Source organism: Dipodomys spectabilis, unplaced genomic scaffold (assembly GCF_019054845.1).
Source record: "Dipodomys spectabilis isolate Male_0828 unplaced genomic scaffold, ASM1905484v1 ptg000132l, whole genome shotgun sequence".
Taxonomy (NCBI): domain Eukaryota; kingdom Metazoa; phylum Chordata; class Mammalia; order Rodentia; family Heteromyidae; genus Dipodomys; species Dipodomys spectabilis.
This window is the reverse complement of record NW_024870809.1, coordinates 4,769,860-4,789,374: the sequence shown is the minus strand read 5'-3', so window position 1 is coordinate 4,789,374 and position 19,515 is coordinate 4,769,860. Positions and strand designations below refer to the sequence as shown.

At 36.3% G+C, this 19,515-nt stretch overlaps 1 protein-coding gene across 5 annotated transcripts in view; it reads left to right on the top strand.

Annotated features, from left to right (window-relative positions):
• The window catches only part of Col4a5 (collagen type IV alpha 5 chain), a 205,850-nt gene extending 187,376 nt beyond the window's left edge, over positions 1-18,474 (top strand). For all 5 annotated transcript variants that reach the window (XM_042690045.1, XM_042690044.1, XM_042690043.1 and 2 more), the window contains 10 exons: positions 2,346-2,479; positions 5,163-5,235; positions 5,369-5,440; positions 6,358-6,486; positions 8,432-8,530; positions 10,834-11,046; positions 12,698-12,875; positions 14,940-15,054; positions 15,405-15,577; positions 17,297-18,474. In XM_042690045.1, coding sequence (XP_042545979.1) covers positions 2,346-2,479; positions 5,163-5,235; positions 5,369-5,440; positions 6,358-6,486; positions 8,432-8,530; positions 10,834-11,046; positions 12,698-12,875; positions 14,940-15,054; positions 15,405-15,577; positions 17,297-17,378 — 1,268 coding nt within the window. In that variant the 3' untranslated portion in view covers positions 17,379-18,474. The remainder of the gene's footprint in view (positions 1-2,345; positions 2,480-5,162; positions 5,236-5,368; positions 5,441-6,357; positions 6,487-8,431; positions 8,531-10,833; positions 11,047-12,697; positions 12,876-14,939; positions 15,055-15,404; positions 15,578-17,296) is intronic.
• Positions 18,475-19,515: the final 1,041 nt, after the last annotated feature.

The following is a 19,515-nucleotide window of genomic DNA, read 5'->3' as shown; positions in this document are numbered from 1 at the left end:
TCATTGTTACAGTGGGTCAACCTGTATCCTTGTTTCAGCATTTTTTAAGTAACAAATATCCAAATACTTTGTTTATTACTGGAAAGGGCTAAAGTGATTATATGAATAACTTGTTTAGAGGTGAAAATGATTTCTATACTATCATGAATTTTTGTATTCTTTTGTAGCAGATAAAGTAGTGTTAAATAATGAAATCACAGAAAACACCTAAAATGTTAAAAAAAAGTTTATATTTTAATATAAAAAATAAATATAAAAATAACAAAACATTCACAGTTCTTACTGAGTGCCAGGCACTATGTCAAGTAATTTATTTATGCTATTTCATTTTGTTCTTTCGACAGTCTAGTAAAGTAGATGTTATTCTTGTTTCTGTTTCATAAAAAGAAGAACTTGAAGCCAAAGGGAGGAATGATCTTCTTAGGGTCAAATAGCTAATTCAAACTCAGCTTTGTAACTCCAGGGTCCAGTGCTATTAATCACTCAGTATTCTGCCTTGTTATTATGTAGGCAATGATTAAGAGTCCTAAGAATTTGGAAGGAGAACTAAAGTCTGAATTTAATCTCAGATCAAAATGGTGACCCTTTGTCCATATATAAATGGGACCTCATGTACCTCTGATAGTTTCTTAAAAAATAATACCCATTTTTTTTCATTTTTGTTGAAATTAATTTTAAAAAAACTCCTAAGAGTACTGGAGAGAAAATATATGTGGTAGCTATTAACTGTTCATTATTTAGGTATTTGTCATTGTTTTCTTAAAGCAGTAGTATTTAGTATCAGCCACCATCATTAAATATGATGCAAACAAGTAGAACCTATTTTCTACCTCCTGACAAGTCTGGCCCACCAGTTTGCTTAATGGACCTGACAGGTTAAAAACATAGCTGAGCAAAATTCCATCTTAAATTATCTCATTTTTTAATAAGATATGCAGAATGTTTATTTTTTCTTAAAAGATTTATAATGCAAAAACTATACAAACTTTTCATGTGGTACTAGGAATTAAACTCAGGGCCTCATGTATGGAAGGCACATACTATACCACTGAATCACAGCCACAGTCCATGAAAACATTTTAAAAAGTATGTGTTAGTTGGACATAAGTGGCTCATCCCTGTAATCCTAGCTCCTCAGGATGATGAGAGCTGAGGACATGGTTCAAAACCAGTTCCAGCAGGAAAGTCTGTGAGACTTTCTCATTAACTACCCCCCCTAAAAAAAAACACCCTAGAAGTGGATTTGTGAATTAAATTGTAGAACATTATTCTTGAGCAAAAAGAATCAGGAATGTTCACACAGGCACACACTCGTGTGTGTACGTGCGCGCACACATGCATGCACGCACACACACACACAAAGTTTTTAAAGTACTTGTTGAAATGATAAATTTCTCACACTTTAAAAAACCTCCATGTCAGGGGTGGGGTGAGGAAGGAGTTGGGAAGTGGCAAAGGAAGGGATGACAGGGGAAAACAAAGGAGGAATTAACAATGTTCGATAGGAAATGTACTCATTACCTTGTAACTCATGTAACTGTAATCCTTCTGTACAGTATCTTTACTGTATATATATATATATATATATATATATATATATATATATATATATATATATATCCCATGTCTCAAAAAATTAAGGTTATCTGACTTAAATACCTGAATTGCATAGTAGGATGTATTGAGCCAGTCCCTGGTTTGATTTCTCAGCACCACAAAACAATTGCATAGAAATATATACTGGATAAAAATGTAACTTCTTACAAATATAGCAATTTAATGTTTTGCAATACAGAGACTCAAACCCATAACTTTCTGCATTATAGGCAAGCAAAGTTTTACACCTCGAGCTCAAAGTGATTTTATTATAACCAGAGTAAGACAAATGGCTTGAATTCACCATTGCCTTAACATAGAGGTCCTTTAAGTGTGGTCCTGACAACTTAATGGATTCAGTTTCTACAGGACACATTAGAATGCAGATTCTTGGATGCCTCCCCATTCTTACTGTAGCCAAAATTCTGGGGGTAGTCCAGGAATCTTTACAACCTTCCCCCACCCACACATGATTCTGCTGCATGCACACTCCAATTTGAGAATAGTTCTGTCTAGTCAATTAAATATGCATAACGTTAACTAAAAGGGATTAAATGCTTAAATTCCACAAAACAGCATGAATAACAAAAAGAGCTGAGCCCAATTTAGATTAGGAAGGAACTCATCATAATTCTCTATATATAATATAGCTTTGATTTTTGTCCACAAATAATATGTAATTATTTAATATTTTAAAAGGCTGATAGTTATGCTCTACTGAAATGTGATCATTTGTTATGCATTATAAGGTCTACCAGGTCCAGAAGGTCCACGGGGTCTCCCTGGAAATGGAGGTATTAAAGGAGAGAAGGGAAACCCAGGCCCACCTGGGCAACCTGGCTTGCCTGGCTTGAAAGGAGATCAAGGACCACCAGGACTCCCGGTAAGAAATAGCAGTAGGCATGACACTTGCAAGAGGATTGTGGGTGTTTGCATTCAAAATGAGAATACACAGCTATCACATTTTAACTAGCACTCACTACACAAGACCCCATGCATAGCTTGGAGTAAGTTAAAAAGGAAATAGAAAGCTAGTTTTCTATAGTGTTCCACTGAAAAGTCTTTGATATTTTATAGCAAAAGAGACATGTATATCAGCACATTGCATGTGGATTTGTCCACCTTGTGGGAGGTAATTATGTAACTATAGTTTAGACTTTGAAATGAGAAGAGTTAATGTCACGATTCAGTTCCAGCCGGGCACCAGTGGCTCACACCTGTAATCCTAGCTACTCAGGAGGCTGAGATCTGAGGATCACCGTTCAAAGCCAGCCTGGGCAGGAAAGTCTGTGACTCTTATCTCTAATAAACCACTAGAAAATCGAAAGTGGCACTGTGGCTCAAGCAGTAGTGCTGAAGAGTGCAAGGACAGTGCCCAAGCCCAGAGTTCAAGCCCGACTGACAAAAAAAAAAAAAAAAATTCAGCTTCACTGTATACTTTTGCTTTATGTCATTGAGGAGAAAAAACTGTTGAGTTTCTGTTTTATATATGTGTGTGTATGTGTGTGTATATATATATATATATATACACACACATACACACACACATATATATATACACATACACACATTATATATATTTATGTGTGTATATATTATTATTTTATACATGTGTATATGCATATAGTCTTTAACAGCCTATCTACTCACACATGAACTTTTTTACCTTAATTTGAATGGCCTGTAGTCAGATACTTCTTATGGATCCTCAAAGCTGGCCTCATTCCTTTAAACAGATGTTTGGTAGATTTGACAACTAAGACTATTTGAGCTGTCTTCTAACTGTAAAGGTTGCTTTATAGTGGAATAAGTCCTAATTATTCATGTTTTCTAGTATCTAACCTTTTCCCATGCATTACTTTTCTTCTAGTTACTTAGATTTAAAAATGTAGTCATCTCATGTTTATTCTCTATTCACTCCTTACCTCATTCTTCTTCATGTATTTTTGCATTCACAATTATTGATTGATATATTTTCTTCATTTGTGCTCTTTCTGTATGGGTGCATTTACATGCGTACAACTACATGTGCATATATATTGTAAAATATGAGAATAAGTTGCTTCTTGACTCTTTGCCATTTAGTACTCAATACATATTTTCTAAGACTAGAGATACAATCTTATATAACTACAATATAGCTATGTATTTCATAAAGTTTAATGAAGACTTAATACTTTAATTTCTATCTTTCATATTCCAATTGTGCTAATTGACCATAGTAAAATGTTTAAGCATTTATTCTTCTGGTTCAGGATAGACCAAATCATTTTTGGATCTCCACAAATCCAAAGGGGTTCCTAAGCCTTTTTTTCTTTCATGACCCTGATATATTTTTTTAAATGTAGCCTTCCCCATTTTAAAAATAGAATAGCCAGTTTGTCTGATGCTTCTTCATATTTAGATTCAGGTTATACAGTCTCAGATGGAATAATACATGAGTGATATTATATCCTCCTCAAAGTAATATGTAAGAGACCTGTGATGCCCACATGCCTCTTCACTTATGATTTTAATTTGATAACCCAATGAAGTTATTGTCTAGTTTCTCCCCTGTATAGTTGCTATTTTCCCTTTGCAATTCATAAGCAAAACTGTGGGAAGGCACCTTAAGACCATACAAATATATGCTCATCATCAGATTTTCCCCTTCAGTTTGACATTCATTAATGATTTTTGCCTCAGCCAACTCCTACTCTGAACATGGCAAAATCACTTTGCATCTCAAACACTACTTCCACATGTACTAGTCAGCCCTACTATAAGCAAGAATCCTACCTTCTTTCCTATTTATGCACATACTCATTACCGGTACAGACTCATGATTTCTCATTTTTCCAGTGATTTTTGAATTTTTAAGCCATCACTATTTCTGATGTTCATATTGCAGATTTCGTAGCCCTCTTAAAGTGAATCCTGTAATTTTCTGACATGCTTCCAGTATCCTCTTTTTTTCAACTACTTTCTTGTATTTTGACATTCTTACCTTACCCCACTTTTATTCTTACTATGAAAAGCTTCATTGTTCCACATTTGGACTAGTACAATAGCCTCTTAAATGATCTTGCCAGTCTATATTCTTCCTTTAGATTTATTCTAGAGCTATTTTTTCATTCTTTTGCTTTCTGTACTTTTTGTGGCTCTCAAACCAATTAACAGGCCTTACAATATATTTGCTAAGTCTTGTAATTTTATTGTTTCTATATATATAAGTCTAATGCAAGTACCTCAGACCTACACTGAAAAAAGTCTTTTGCTACTGCTTATTTAATACACGCATCATGCCAAACTGTTTTCTAAACATTTACTACATACCGCTTAGTATATACCATGTCATTTAATCCTTACCACCACTCCATGAAATAGATGTAATATTATTTTCTGCATGTTAGAAGTGAAACAACTATAGATCAAAAAATTAATTAACCTAGTTCATGTAACATAACATGAGGCAAAGTTGGGATTTTAATCCTAGAAGTGGAAATATAGTGCTGTTAACCACTATGCAGTACCTTTACTGTTTTTTCTCCCCATTTTTTCTAACAATAATGATTTTTTAAATTCAGGGTAACCCTGGCCGACCAGGTCTCAATGGAATGAAAGGAGATCCTGGACTCCCTGGTGTTCCAGGATTCCCAGGTATATAAAGGGATGTTTTGAAGTTTCTCTTTATTGAAACTCCTTTATGACAAGATACCCATTTTCTGATTTGTTTTGAGTAAATTCTGTGGCCCATTGCTTTGCTGTGCAATTGTGTATATCCTTTTTGCAGGCATGAAAGGACCTATTGGAATACCTGGTTCAACTGGTCTTGAGGGTGAACCAGGACTTACTGGCCCACCAGGTAAGAATTATTCCTGAAGTTAATTATACCTGATACATAGACACATTAAAGAATTTGAGATTTCATTCTTTTACCCAAAACCATCATAGTCTAAATAACAATTTCAAATCTCTTAAACTTTCTATTTTGTTAATGTCATATTGATATCAGAATTTTACATTTTAAGATAGATGCAGAGCCTGAGATTTTTATTGACTTTTATATAAATGACCCATATTCAAACAGATCACAAGCCTTATGTTGGTATATATAAATTTTTTTTGGGGGGGGGTCCGGTCGTGGGGCCTGAACTCTGGGCCTGGGCTCTGTCCCTCAGCTCTTCAGCCCAAGGCTAGTGCTCTACCACTTGAACCACAATGCCACTTCCAACTTTTTTCTTTTTGCTTATGTGGTGCTGAGGAATCGAACCCAGGGCCTCAGGCATGCAAGGCAAGCGCTCTACCACTGAGCCACCTTCCTAGCCCATGTTGATATATTTTTTTATGTTCAACTATTTCTTTTTCCTAACTGAGGCTTATAAAGGTTTTCTGTCAGAAGGTATTTGCTGAATTCCCCTACTAGTGTTATGCTGATTAACAGTTGCAAATAGTGTCTGAAATGAGATGGATTTTTTTAGAGAAGAGGATTGTCTTCCCCAACACTATTGTCTTAGCTTAATAATGAACTAGGACTTCTGATAACTGAGTAATGTGCATGACTTCAAAGCAGATAGGATATTTCTAATTTTTTCCATTTATCCTAAGAATCTTACTTATTTTTCATTCAACTGGGTGAGATAATAGTAGTTTTCCCAATCAAATTTCTATTGGATATGTTTCTCCCATAACAGCTCTTTTCTTCTGACTTCAGATCACTTTAGACAGTTTCTTCTGGTGTTTTTCCTCCTCAAATTCACATTTGTGTGTTCTGTCTTTTAGGTCCTCCTGGGTTACCTGGTCCTTCAGGACAGAGTATTATAATCAAAGGAGATGTTGGTCCTCCAGGGGTTCCTGGTCCACCTGGGTTAAAAGGTCCACCAGGATTACCGGGCCCTCAAGGTTTACCAGGTACCTCTGTAGATCATCTCCTAAGGCCTGTCTACTTGAGAATATGTTCTGTGTTTCTTCTTTTGCATGTCAAAGTTTGTCTCTGACAATAGTCACAGCAACGAGTCGAATACTATGCCACTTTAGCTCATTTCTTTTTACTAGAAAATGTTCAGTTTTCTCGTGTCCCAATTTTTATAGGCTCTTACACATTTTTGAAGCTCATTTGCCTATTCTTATTTAAATGATTAAGCTAGTGTTAGAACTATAGTGAAAGGGATATGCATTTTAAGAGAAGTAAGTCAGGCCTAGAGAGACAAAGGATGCATGTTTACCCTTGTATGTGAAAGCTAGGTTTATCTCATAAACTTACAAGTAATTACATTGGGTGGTATGAAAATGTATAAAGATTTATAACTGAAATATGATAGATGCAAGGGAGAAATTACTGTAATTTTGTAGAAAGGCAAACTCAAAGATCAACACAATAAATACCAGAAAGTGGGTATGTGGAAGGGGTGTAGTAGGGGTGGGGCAAAGGGAAAAGCATAGAAGAATGGAGAGGAAAAGGGGGAGAATGCAGTGGAGAACTCAATGTATAGCCTAAAAATTAAGAAAAGGGAGAGAAGGGATGCGTAAGGAATGAAGGAGAGAGAATGTTGAAAGGACTTTTATTAATTGAGATGCATTGTATTCATAAAATGCTTTGTTAAATAGCAATTCCTTTGTACAACTACTTAAAGATAGTACATACATAAATAAATACATAAACATTTTTTAAAAGATCTAGTACTTTCTCTATTACAGTCTGATCCTCTGGAAATTGAGCACAGAATTGAACCCGGGACCTTGTGCATACTATGCAAACACTTCACTAGTGAGATATATCCTCAAATCTTCTTTGACTTTTAAACTATTGTTTACTCAATTTTTTGACTGACTGTATGTTTGTAGCCAGCATTGATTACAAAATAAATTAAAGCTAGGATAAAATTCAGTCTTTCCCCTGTTACCAAGTGGGTAGCAGTCTTTCCAAAAATTAAGTGTACCTATCAGTAACAACCCTATCTATAATGGGATAGATAACAAAAGTTACAACCTGCCTTCCTGTCTGGTTTGCAAGGTAAATATAATATAGCAGCCATATTGAGAAATTTTCCCCAAAACAAGTGAAAATTTTTTTATATTGTAATTTTTTTAAATAAGTTTTTTATTGTGTAAATACTGCAGAGGGGTTACAATTACATGAGCAAGGTAATGAGTACATTTCTTATCAAGCATTATTGCCTCCTCCTTTGTTTTTCCCCTACCATCCCTTCCCTCCCATCTCCACAACTACACTCCCCCACCCCCACCCCAACCCCCACCCCCGCCTAAATTGTAGTTTGTTTTTCGACATAGTGTCTTGTACATCATAAGCTAAATCCTGTCTACTTCTTTTGTCCTGGATCTGAACAATCCCTTCATTTAGCTGGTTTTAAGACAAAACTGGATTTTGAATTCATTGTTTTAGAAACCTTAAGTCTCCTAAATCTATCTCCATGTGAACTTAATCTACCCATATTTGAAAACCTCATTTCTTCTTTGGTTTCAATGAGTGTGAATGCTAAAATAATATTCATTGAAATAAACTCCAAGAAATAGAAATGAGTTTTTTCCCACTTTGTTGCTGTTTTTGTTTTCTTTCCCTTTTGTCTTCTTTGTTCATTTATCTGTCTTTAGGAGGGTAAGGGCTCATAGAAATGGAGAGACAAAGGGAGAACAAATACAGCAGTGATACTCACTAGACACTATATTGAAAATGAACTACAACTTGTGGGTGGGGATAGGAGGGAAAAATTGGGAGAGACCAAGGGAAGTTCTGACATTATTCAAAAAGAATTTTACTCTTTATCTGATGTATAAATGTATATCACGTTTATAGCAACAAGAAAAATGCATAAAAACCATATTTCTTTGCCTGTAGGTGTTACTGGCCCACCAGGAAATCCTGGACGTAATGGACTCCCTGGTTTTGATGGTGCTGGAGGGCGCAAAGGAGACCCAGGTGTGCCAGGACAGCCCGGTAAGAAAGTTAACCTTGCTGGGTACCAGTGGCTCATGCCTGTAATCCTAGCTATTCAGTAGGCTGAGATCTAGGGATCAATGCCAGCTAGGGCAGGAAAAACCTTGAGACTCTTATCTCCAATAAACCACCAGAAAACTGGAAGTGGCACTCTGGCTCAAGTGGTAGAGCACTAGCCTTGAGCTGAAGACCTGAGGGACAGCGCCTAGGCCCACACTTCAAGCCCCACGACCGATGACAACAACAGAAAGAAAGCAAGAAAGAGAGAGAGAGAGAGAGAGAGAGAGAGAGAGAGGAAGGAAGGAAGGAAGAGAAAGAAAGAAAGAAAGAAAGAAAGAAAGAAAGAAAGAAAGAAAGAAAGAAAGAAAGAAAGAAAGAAAGAAAGAAAGAAAGAAAGAAAGAAAGAAAGAAAGAAAGAAAGAAAGAAAAGAAAGAAAGAAAGAAAAAGAAAGAAGGGAGGGAGGGAGGGAGGGAGGGAGGAAAGGAAGGAAGGAAGGAAGGAAAAGTTAACTTTACATTAGCAATGGTGGTCTTTTAAGTCTGAGAGGACTTTGGATATAGGCCTCCATTCAAGGCCTCCATTGTGTTATCTTCCTCTGAATACTATGTACAGCTGGCTGTTGAATCTGGAGCTAGATTTTTTTTTAAGGCAGAGCCAAAGAAACTTTCTACTATAAGACAATTTACAAATGTATTTTTTGTGCGTCTGTAGAATACTGGGAAGCCCAGCTTTTTCTCCAAAGTACTCACTATAATTATGTGGTTGAGTAGTTTTTTCTTTTTTTATCTTTCATATTTTGCTTCCTTTTCCTCCTCATTCTTCCTCTTTATTGCAGAGCTGGGGCTTGAACACAAGGTTATGTACATTTCAGGCAAGCACTCTACCACTGAGTCACATCCCCAGTTCTGTACACCTCATTTTCGTACATCATTGACATATCCCTTGAATACCTGAGAATTATTCCATGGTGGAGTAAAATAACTGTAAATTGTAAAAACTGATACCCAGAGAATTTTGTAAGGTTGTTGATGAGATGATATTAATATACAGACATTCATGAATATATAGATACTTTTGATAATGTTTTGAGTCTGCCATCTACTAAATTTCCCCTGACCCAGACCAGTTAAAATCATACCCATAAGCCTAATTATTTAGGAGCCCGTGATTGGGAGGATTGGGCTTTGAGGCTAGTTCCTGCAAAAAAAAAAAAAAAAAAAAAAATTCAAGACTATTAACAACAAAAAAGTTGCTGTCATCCAGAGATGGCAGGAAGTGTAAACAGTAAGCATATGATCCAGGCTGGCCTGGGGAAAAGATGAGATAGTATCTCAAAAATAATCAGCACAAAATGGGCTGGAGGTGTGACTCAAGTAGTGCCTGCATAGCAAGCACAAGGTTCTGAGTTCAAACTTAGTACTTCAAAACATAAATAAGTTTCCATGTATAGTCAACTTAAAAAATTAATTCAACTTGGATAAAAACAAATTGATGTGTGATTCATAAATTATAATAGATCATTAACTCAGTAGATTGTTCATACATGTTGTCAACTCTAGATAATATAAAGTCTAAATTATAGAAATATAAAAAGTCTGTACCAGCAATAAATATCAGGAGCAACAAGGCAAAGTAGAGATCCATATGGCCTTCCTAAAGCCAATAATCTGCCGATTCATTAATTTTGTGTTTCTAGCAAAGAAAGAAGTTAGTGTCACCTTAATCAGGCAGGCATAGCTATGAAAGTTCTTAAAAATTAAAGTTATACATACATACTTTTAGGTGAGCTCAAATCAAGATACTATACAGGGAAGAAAACCAGTGATAGATTAAAATAAACATTTTGAAAAGTCTTCTTAAGAATGCTTTGTCTATTTTGTAAACAATAGGTGTATTTGAGAATGCTTTCACGTGTAGAGTTAAAGGAACATTTATTTTCAGCACTGCAGCTGGCAGACTGACAGAAACCATATCTTTCTTTCCCATTGATGAACAAACAGCAGGCTGAACATTGATCATGGGGTTCAGACTCCTTTAGTATTATAGTAAAAAATTTGATAATTTATAGCCTCCCCAGTGTTTAATGTCTTCAGGCAATGCCAGAAGAAAACATATACATTTTAATCACTTTAAGAGCAGAGGACCATTGTTTCTAAACCCATAATATTTGACAAAGCCTTTAATAAGACTGTAAACATTGAATAAATTATCTCATCAAATGAGATCATTATGTTTTGTCTATAGCCATAATAGTGGCTCAGAGCTTATTTAATCTTGTATACTGATGATTTCATGGAAATAGGTTCCCGGGGTTTGGATGGTCCCCCAGGGCCAGATGGACTGCAAGGTCCTCCAGGTCCCCCTGGAAGTTCTTCTGTTGCCCATGGATTCCTCATCACACGTCACAGCCAGACAGTAGATGCACCACAATGCCCACATGGAACGATCCAGATCTATGAAGGTTTTTCTCTCTTGTATGTGCAAGGAAACAAAAGAGCCCACGGCCAAGATTTGGGTGAGATTATTGGCATCTTATTTTTTTCTGTGCATTTTGGGTTTGTTTTGAAATTTCTGTTGGATGCTAGAGTAACCATGTCTAAAGTGTACTTACTCTATTCTTTTGTTGGCCTATGTTAATTGTACAAAATACTATTTCGCTATCATGTTTTTATACCTACATACTATGTACCTTGATCATTTTCACCTCATAACCTTCTCTTGAACCCTCTTTCTTGCTATCTCTCCCCTCTCCTAAAATAGACCTCCTTCTCCTTTCATGTCTTAAAAAGTCTAGATTCTGGGGCTGGGAAGATGGCTCAGTGGTAGAGCCCTTGCCTTGCATGCATGAGGCCTTGGGTTCGATTCCTCAGCACCACATAAGGAAAAAGAAAAAAAAAGTCTAGATTCTCTTTATGAGATTTGAAAACATATAATATTTATGAGCCTGGCTCTAGTTCCATCCATTTCCCAACAAAAGATATGATGATTTTGTTCTGTTCTATGATTTAGTAAATTCAATTGAGTGTATATGTGAAATTTCTAATATACATTCATTCATTGATAGGCACGTAGATTGCTTTTATCCGTTGGCTGTGGTGGTTATTGTGTTGCAGTAAACATATATGTCTACTGTACGCTCACTTTGACTCCTTCTGGTCCATATCCAGAAGTGGTATAAAACAGGGTGATGTGGTAGTTACATTTTTCTGCATTCTAATTTCCATAGTGGTGGCACTAATTTATATTCCCAACAGCATTATGTAAATTTCCTATCCCCTCACCTTGCATCCTCTAGCATTTGTTGTTTTCTTGATGATAGTCATCTAGGTGAGGTGGAATCTCAATATAATTCTATTTACATTTCACTGACAGCTAAGCATATCCAACATGTCTTCTTGTATTTATTGGCCATTTGTATTTATTCTTCGGGAACTGTCTACCAGATCATATTAATTGTATTGTTTTTTCTCTTTGTGTTTAATTTTTTGAGTTCTTTATATGCTGATGTATCAATATCCTTTTGAAACATCCAAATTGAAGACCATATCAAGCATGTTCATTTGTTTATTTATTTATTTTTGGGTCCGGTCGTGGGGCCTAAACTCTGGGCCTGGGCACTGTCCCTCAGCTCTTCAGTTCAAGGCTAGCGCTCTACCACTTGAGCCACAGCACCACTTCCGGCTTTTTTCTTTTTGCTTGTGTGGTGCTGAGGAATCAAACCCAGGTCCTCATGCATGCAAGGCAAGCGCTCTATCACTGAGCCACCTTCCCAGCCCTCAAGCATGTTAATATAGAACTGTGATCATCAGATCTCAGCTTCCTGAGTAGCTAGGATTACAGATGTTAGCAATTACCGCCTGGCTTTTCTTTTTGAAAGGTTATTTTATTATTATTATTATTTTAGAAGAAACTAAAGATAGGTAGTGGTGGTTCATGCCTGTAATCCTAGCTGAGATGTGAGAATTGTGCTTTTAAGCTATTTGGCGTTCATTAGTCACTTATCTCCAATTAACCACCAAAAAGTTAATAGTGGAGCTGTGGCTTGAGTGTTAGAATGCTAGCCTTGAGCAAAAAGGCTCAGAGACCACACCCAGGCTCTGAATTCAAGCCCCAGGACTGGCACAAAAAATAATAAAGTTTTATCTTTTCATGCTATTTCTTCTTAGGAACTGCTGGCAGCTGCCTTCGTCGATTCAGTACCATGCCTTTCATGTTCTGCAATATCAATAATGTTTGCAACTTTGCTTCAAGAAATGACTACTCTTATTGGCTCTCCACCCCAAAACCTATGCCAATGAACATGGAACCTCTGAAAGGCCAGAGTATCGAGCCATTTATTAGTAGGTGAGACATTGTTTTAGCTTTGATTTCTACCAATCCTCAGTTTAATCAGAAGCCATTTCAATGCCAATAATCAGATGACATTACTCAGGATAAAAAGATATTAAGGATCTCTTTTAATATTTACTCCAGTATTTAGTTGGTCTCTATTTATTGAGAATGTGATATTGATCAGGTCCACTGATACACATAGTATTATATACAGAGAACTTACAGCTTAGTCATTAGACAAATCCATACATAAAGAAATCTGATATACATCAAGATTGGGCTAAATGCTTCAATAATTCAAATGAAAATGTTTTTGAAACAAGGGAACAGGATGGTTAATTCCAATTTATATGTGCTTGATGGATTGAAAGGGTAGCTCTAAAGGGGAAAGGGACATATTAGGCAGAGAGAATAGATAGGCAGAAGTGATCAATTAATGTATCTAGAATGTAATATTTAAAACCTGTGTGGAGAGAAAAGATTGGATAGTTACATTGAGCCTAGATTGTAGAATGGTTTCAGTGTTATGCTTTCATTCATAGTTTGGGGTTTATTTGGTATATTCTGAGGAGTCCCTCTTCCCAAAAATTTGAGCAAGACTTCAAGGAGAATCAAGGAGCCAAGAGTATATTGCATGGATTATGAAAAGGATAGTGCTGTGGTACAGAAAACAGTAAAATTGAATGTATTGTTGTAGCCCAGATGGGAATGCCTTAGATCTCACAGTGGGGGACATGTATCATATTATTAAGATACATAGGATTTGCAATTGATGAGCTGTGGGAAGCAGAAACTGACAGGTGACATTTGTCACATAAATAGCTAAAAGGAAAGCAGTACCATTAATAAAATATTCTTTGAACCCTGGAATCCTCATTTAACTTAGTCACCTAAATGATATATTGCCACTATTATTCTGATCATCATTGGAGATTATAGTATTGTAAAGGACAAATCATTGAAATGTATAATTTCTGGAATTTGTTTTGGTTGGTACTAGGGATTGAACTCAGGGCTATATGCTGGATAGCCAGGCACTCTACCAGTTGAACCATGCCATCAGTCTGAAAATGCAGTTTCTTTGCCATTGCATGTTAAGATTAAATTTAGTTCACAGTAATAAATTTATTGTTCCAATTGTGAAGAAATACATTTTATAAGACCTTTGGGAATGTGTGTGTATGTGTTTTTTTGTCAGTCTCAAATTTTAGGAGTAAAACATCCTCTAAATTTATTATGTAGGTGAACTGCAAAATTACCCTCAGTCATATTTTATGAGGTCCTTCATGCTGTCTACTAAAAATCTGATGGAGGTAGCCACATTCAGGCTTTTGCTATTTTATACATGTGACACCCACATCTCTAAGTGCCTGGGTTCCTGCCCCACATTTTGGATCTTTTGCACTTATCCAAATATGGCCAAATGGTTAATAAATATTTCTTGGGCTTAAAAAATAAGTAGAGCCTAAGAAAATGTTAGTTTCAGCCAGGCTTTGGTGGCTTATGCTTGTAAACCTAGCTACTCAGGAGGCTGAGGATTATAGTTCAAAGCCAGCCTGGGGAGGAAAGTCTGGGAGACTCATCTCCAATGAACTCCCAGTAAACCGGAAGTGGTGCTGTGGCCCGAAGTGGAAGAGCTCTAGTTTTGTGGAAAAGTGCTCAGAGGCAGCACTCAGGCCCCCAGTTCAAGCCCCACAACCAACAAAAAATGTGATCGCAGCATTACTAAATGTATAACCTCCAGCTGGGCACTTTGACAGCAAGCAGTGTGTGTAACACTCTAAGCCAAACTCTTACAGCAATTATAACATTGACTGTAGCAAGTTTAAATACAAATTTAAGGCAGAATGGAACATGTAATGGAACATATAGACCTATCAGTTTTAGGAAAAACTTTACCATTTTAGATTACATTTTAGATTATTTACAATTTTATTGTACGTATTGGAAGATAGTACTAAGACAAAAGTAGTTCTCCAAGTGCATTTTCCCCCTACCAAGAAACCTTCCCAAGAAGAATTGCCATTTCCCACATACTTACTCTGTAGATTTTGTTCTTTCTCTTCTCTTTACCAGATGTGCAGTATGTGAAGCTCCAGCTGTGGTGATTGCAGTTCACAGTCAGACCATCCAGATTCCCCACTGTCCTCAAGGATGGGAATCTCTGTGGATCGGTTATTCCTTTATGATGGTAAGAAACACTTGTCTTTGCCATCCTCAGCATAGTTGACTCTTTTTCATATGGACATTTCTCCCCAATTCCAGTAATTCCTCTCAGGTGTGTAGTGAGCTCACTGAATCTCAGACAGCTTCCCTCCCAGCACTATGTTCTCCCTTACACACATTTTTATGTGTGGCACCTTTTTATAGTCTGCCTCTTGTTTTTGTTGACTGCCATCGATGTGAATACTACTCTTACCTCTGGGGCTAGTCTCTTTCACTGAATTTGAATTTTTGGTTAGGTTCAATACATACCATTGGATAGTCACTAAGATATTCTGGCATGTGGATTTGGTGACAAATTTTCCTTGTCTTTTCTAGCATACAAGTGCAGGGGCAGAGGGCTCAGGACAAGCCTTGGCCTCTCCTGGTTCCTGTTTGGAAGAGTTCCGTTCTGCTCCTTTCATCGAATGTCATGGGCGAGGAACTTGTAATTACTATGCCAACTCCTATAGCTTTTGGCTGGCAACTGTAGATGTGTCAGATATGTTCAGGTAATGTGCTTGTGGCTTGAGTTCTGGTCTAAAGCTTATGTCTAGGGAAGGAAGAGACAATTCACAGGTGGTTTATCACCAGAATGTGTTAAGAACTTATCAGGAAGTGCCTTTTATTTATTTATTTATTTATTTTTGTCATGGGGTTTGAACTCAGGGCCTGGGCACTATTCCTGGGCTCTTTTTGCTCAAGGCTAGGACTGTACCACTTTGAGCCACAGCACCGCTTATGGGTTTTTTTGGCGGTTAATAGGAGATAAAAGTCTCATGGAAGCTGGGAATGTAGCTTAGTGGTAGAGTGCTTACCTAGCATGCATGAAGCCTTGGGTTTGATTCCTCAGTACCACATACATAGAAAAAAAGAAGCTGCTTTCCCCATCTCCTCCACAAATTATACCGACATCAAATATAGTGAAAGCAGGGGTTATACTGTGGGGGAGGGACATACAAAGCTACAAAGAAATAATCTTATAAATGAGTTAGAAACAAATGCATGAAAGAAAAAAACATTTAAATACTTATCTAAGGGTTTAAGGATACAGGTGGACCCGATGCAACTATGAGAAGTACAAGTCGTCATGTCAAAAACGAACTTTACAACTTTGGGGGGGGGTGGGGGGGGGGATTGGGTGGGAGGCAGGGGGAGGCTGGGAAGGGATGTGAAGGGTAAACACAGGAGGAGGCTGCAATGCTTGATAAGAAATGTACTCATTATCTTGCCCATGTAATTGTAACCCCTCTGTACAGTATGTTCACAAAAAAAATAAATAAAAATTTAAATTTAAAAAAAAAAAAAGAAAAAAAGCTGCAAGTGACTCTGTAGCTCAAGTGGTAGAGTGCTAGCCTTGAGCAAAAGAAGCTCAGGGACAGTGCCCAGGACCTGAGTTGAAGCCCCAAGACTAGCAAAAAAAAAAAAAAACTGTCATGGACTTTCCTGCCCATGCAGCCTGTGAACCACAATCCTTAGATCTCAGCCTCCTGAGTAGTTAGGATTACAGGTGTAAGGTAACAGTGCCTGGCTCTAGTGTCCTTTATTTTTGTTTGTTTCCCTAAGATTAGAAAAAAAATGACTGTTATTGGGTAAGTGAGGTTATAAATCATTTCAATAACAAAACAGACAAAAGTGAAGGTAGTGTGAATTTTTCAGAAGTTGTTCTACTAGGATGAGATGACCTCCCAAGACAGAAGCTATAGTTTGTACTTTCTACCCCAATCCAATGATACTCTTGCTAAGAATATTTTCAAAGTTCTTGTGGAAGCTTACAAATGAGTCAGATCATGTATAACACATGTACCTTAGGATACTTCAATGTATCAAAAATTTATTTCAGATTAAATTTATTTTTTATATTTTTGTTCTTGTGAGTTATTATTACTTAATATTCTCCTTATGGTCATGTATTAATATCACTTGTCTAGTCTGTCTCATCCTATGGGTATCAGTAAAAGATATCAGAGAAACATAGAGTGAGAAAAATATACAGATACTAGTAGTGGAGATGATAGTCACAAAAATACCTATGACCAGTAATGTCTCTTAGATCATACCAACCACTGCATGAGATCATGTTGCTCAAATATATGCTATTAAGTCATGAGGAAAGGTACTTAGCACAGAGAGATATTTGGGTGTGAATTGGAACCAGTAATACAGTTGAAAAGGTTAAGATTTTAAATATGTAATGACAAATCTCATGATCTTGTTTCTTTTTTTCCCAGTAAACCTCAGTCAGAAACACTGAAAGCAGGAGACTTGAGGACACGTATTAGCCGGTGTCAAGTGTGCATGAAGAGGACATAGCAGTTTGAAGAATTCCTTGTTTGATTTGAAATGTGATATATAATTTACAGGATCCAATGCCGCAATCTCTGTAACTTTACCACTGCTGTCACCAATGGTGCTACTATCTACGACCACAAAGCATGCTGACTTGTAACCATGAAGGTTCAGATGTACCTCAGCAATGGGCCAAAGCAAGGCCTTCATTACATTTCTATGAAAGAAATAAGGAAGTGAATTTACCTTTTGGGTCCAGAATAACTCTCCCCAAGGATTATGAGATGAAGATTATATGTGTTACCCAAATGACTAAAATGGCACATTAAAAATTCAATTAATAGAAGAATCATACTGAGTAAATTAAAAGACTGCACTTTCGGGGAAGAATTCTTTTTCATGGTGCTATTAATCATGCTGTATCCCAGGTTTTAAATATAAAAGTGTTAAGATTATTTTGCTCTGTAAGTAAAGAATGTGTATATTGTGTAAACAACCTTTTAGCACAAAATGTTAAGTCATGTAAATGTGGACTGGCATGAATCCCTCTTTACAGACAAGCAGCGAGATGATATACATGAATTTATATTCTTACGTCAAGTTACTACTGAGAGTAAATTTACTTTGAGTTTTATCCCCTTAATTTGTACTTGATTTTTAATTGATCATTTTAGTCACTTTAATCAGAATATAAATGGTTCAAATTACATATCAAATTATAATATCCAGTGGAACAATTTCTTCTTTGCTTTATGCCACAAGACACTTTTAAGACCAGATGCCCTTTGATGGTTTTCATATCTTGTTTTTGCTCATCCCTGAGTGGGCAAGGTTCTCCCTGAGAGATGTTAAACAAAATTTACCAAAAGGCAATGATATTTTTCTTGGTGCTTCTTATATAAGAATTATTCTCGTGTGGTCTTGCTTCCCAGAACTGGGAAGATAATACTTGGTTAGTCTTTCTTCAATTAAAAAAAGCCAATGAATGGTTTTTACTCTTTTTTAAATCTTAAATATTTTATTATAGTCACAGCATACCTTATTTTCCTGTCATCTTTTCACTGAATGTTTTTTTAACCCAACAGTACCCATTTAATTAAAGATATATGTTGTAATGATGGTTTGTTGTGTATCTCTTTAGTATATGTACAAAATCCCTGCTTATTTCCAGATAAATTACACATATGCACATCAATATTCCTTTTGTTGAGAATTGGCTTTTGTAGCCTGGACTATTCTGAAAGCTCTACAAAATATAATAATGTAAATTTTTTCCAGTGAAGAGAACAGCCTATTTTTGGAAGGTATTTTGAGATAATAAATTTCTTGACAGTATTGTGTTGATGGCTAAGAAAGGGAACAGAACTACTTACTATTTGGGGAAACATTTATTAATATTATAGCAGACCAATAAGCTAATGTTCCTAATAATAAGGATAATAATTGTGTGCCAAATCTGGTTTTTACCACTTGCTAAATATTTCATGATTCAGATGTAACAAAGAACAAATTCCAGTGTTCCACAGCTATGTGGAAAGTTGGGCCATACAGACCTCTGCTTTTCAGAACATTTATTCTTGACAGTACTACTTCCACCAGAAAAATCTTGATATATGCATATCGTGTGTGTGTGTGTGTTATGTATAATAGGTATGTTTTATGTATGTATATGTACATACATTGAACTTATATATAAATATACATTATATACACATATATAATTACACATCTGTGATGTTGAAAAGAATACATTTCTTTTGCTTTCTTGGTTTGTTGGCTTGATCTGCATTCTAATGCCATGTTTGTGCCTCACACATTGCTTCTAAAAGAATTTTTTATTGAACACTGTGTGCTTTTAGAGTGTTTTTTCCTACCCAATTGAACACTTTCTAGCTCTTGTGATGCCAGTGAGTGTCTTTGTCTCAATTAGCCTGGCTAATTGAGAACTCACTGGTCATGCCAAGACATCAAAAGTTTATTAAGAAGTTAACACAAGAGGGCACTATTGCATATAAAAATGGATGAGCATGTGTAATGGTTTGTTGAGTATGTTGTTGATGTGGCTGTGAGTTTGGCTAAAGCCCTGCCTCCTGGTTCCTTGTTTTAAGCTTCATGTATTCCTTTGCACTCATAAAAATCAATAACAAATATTCTAAGAGAT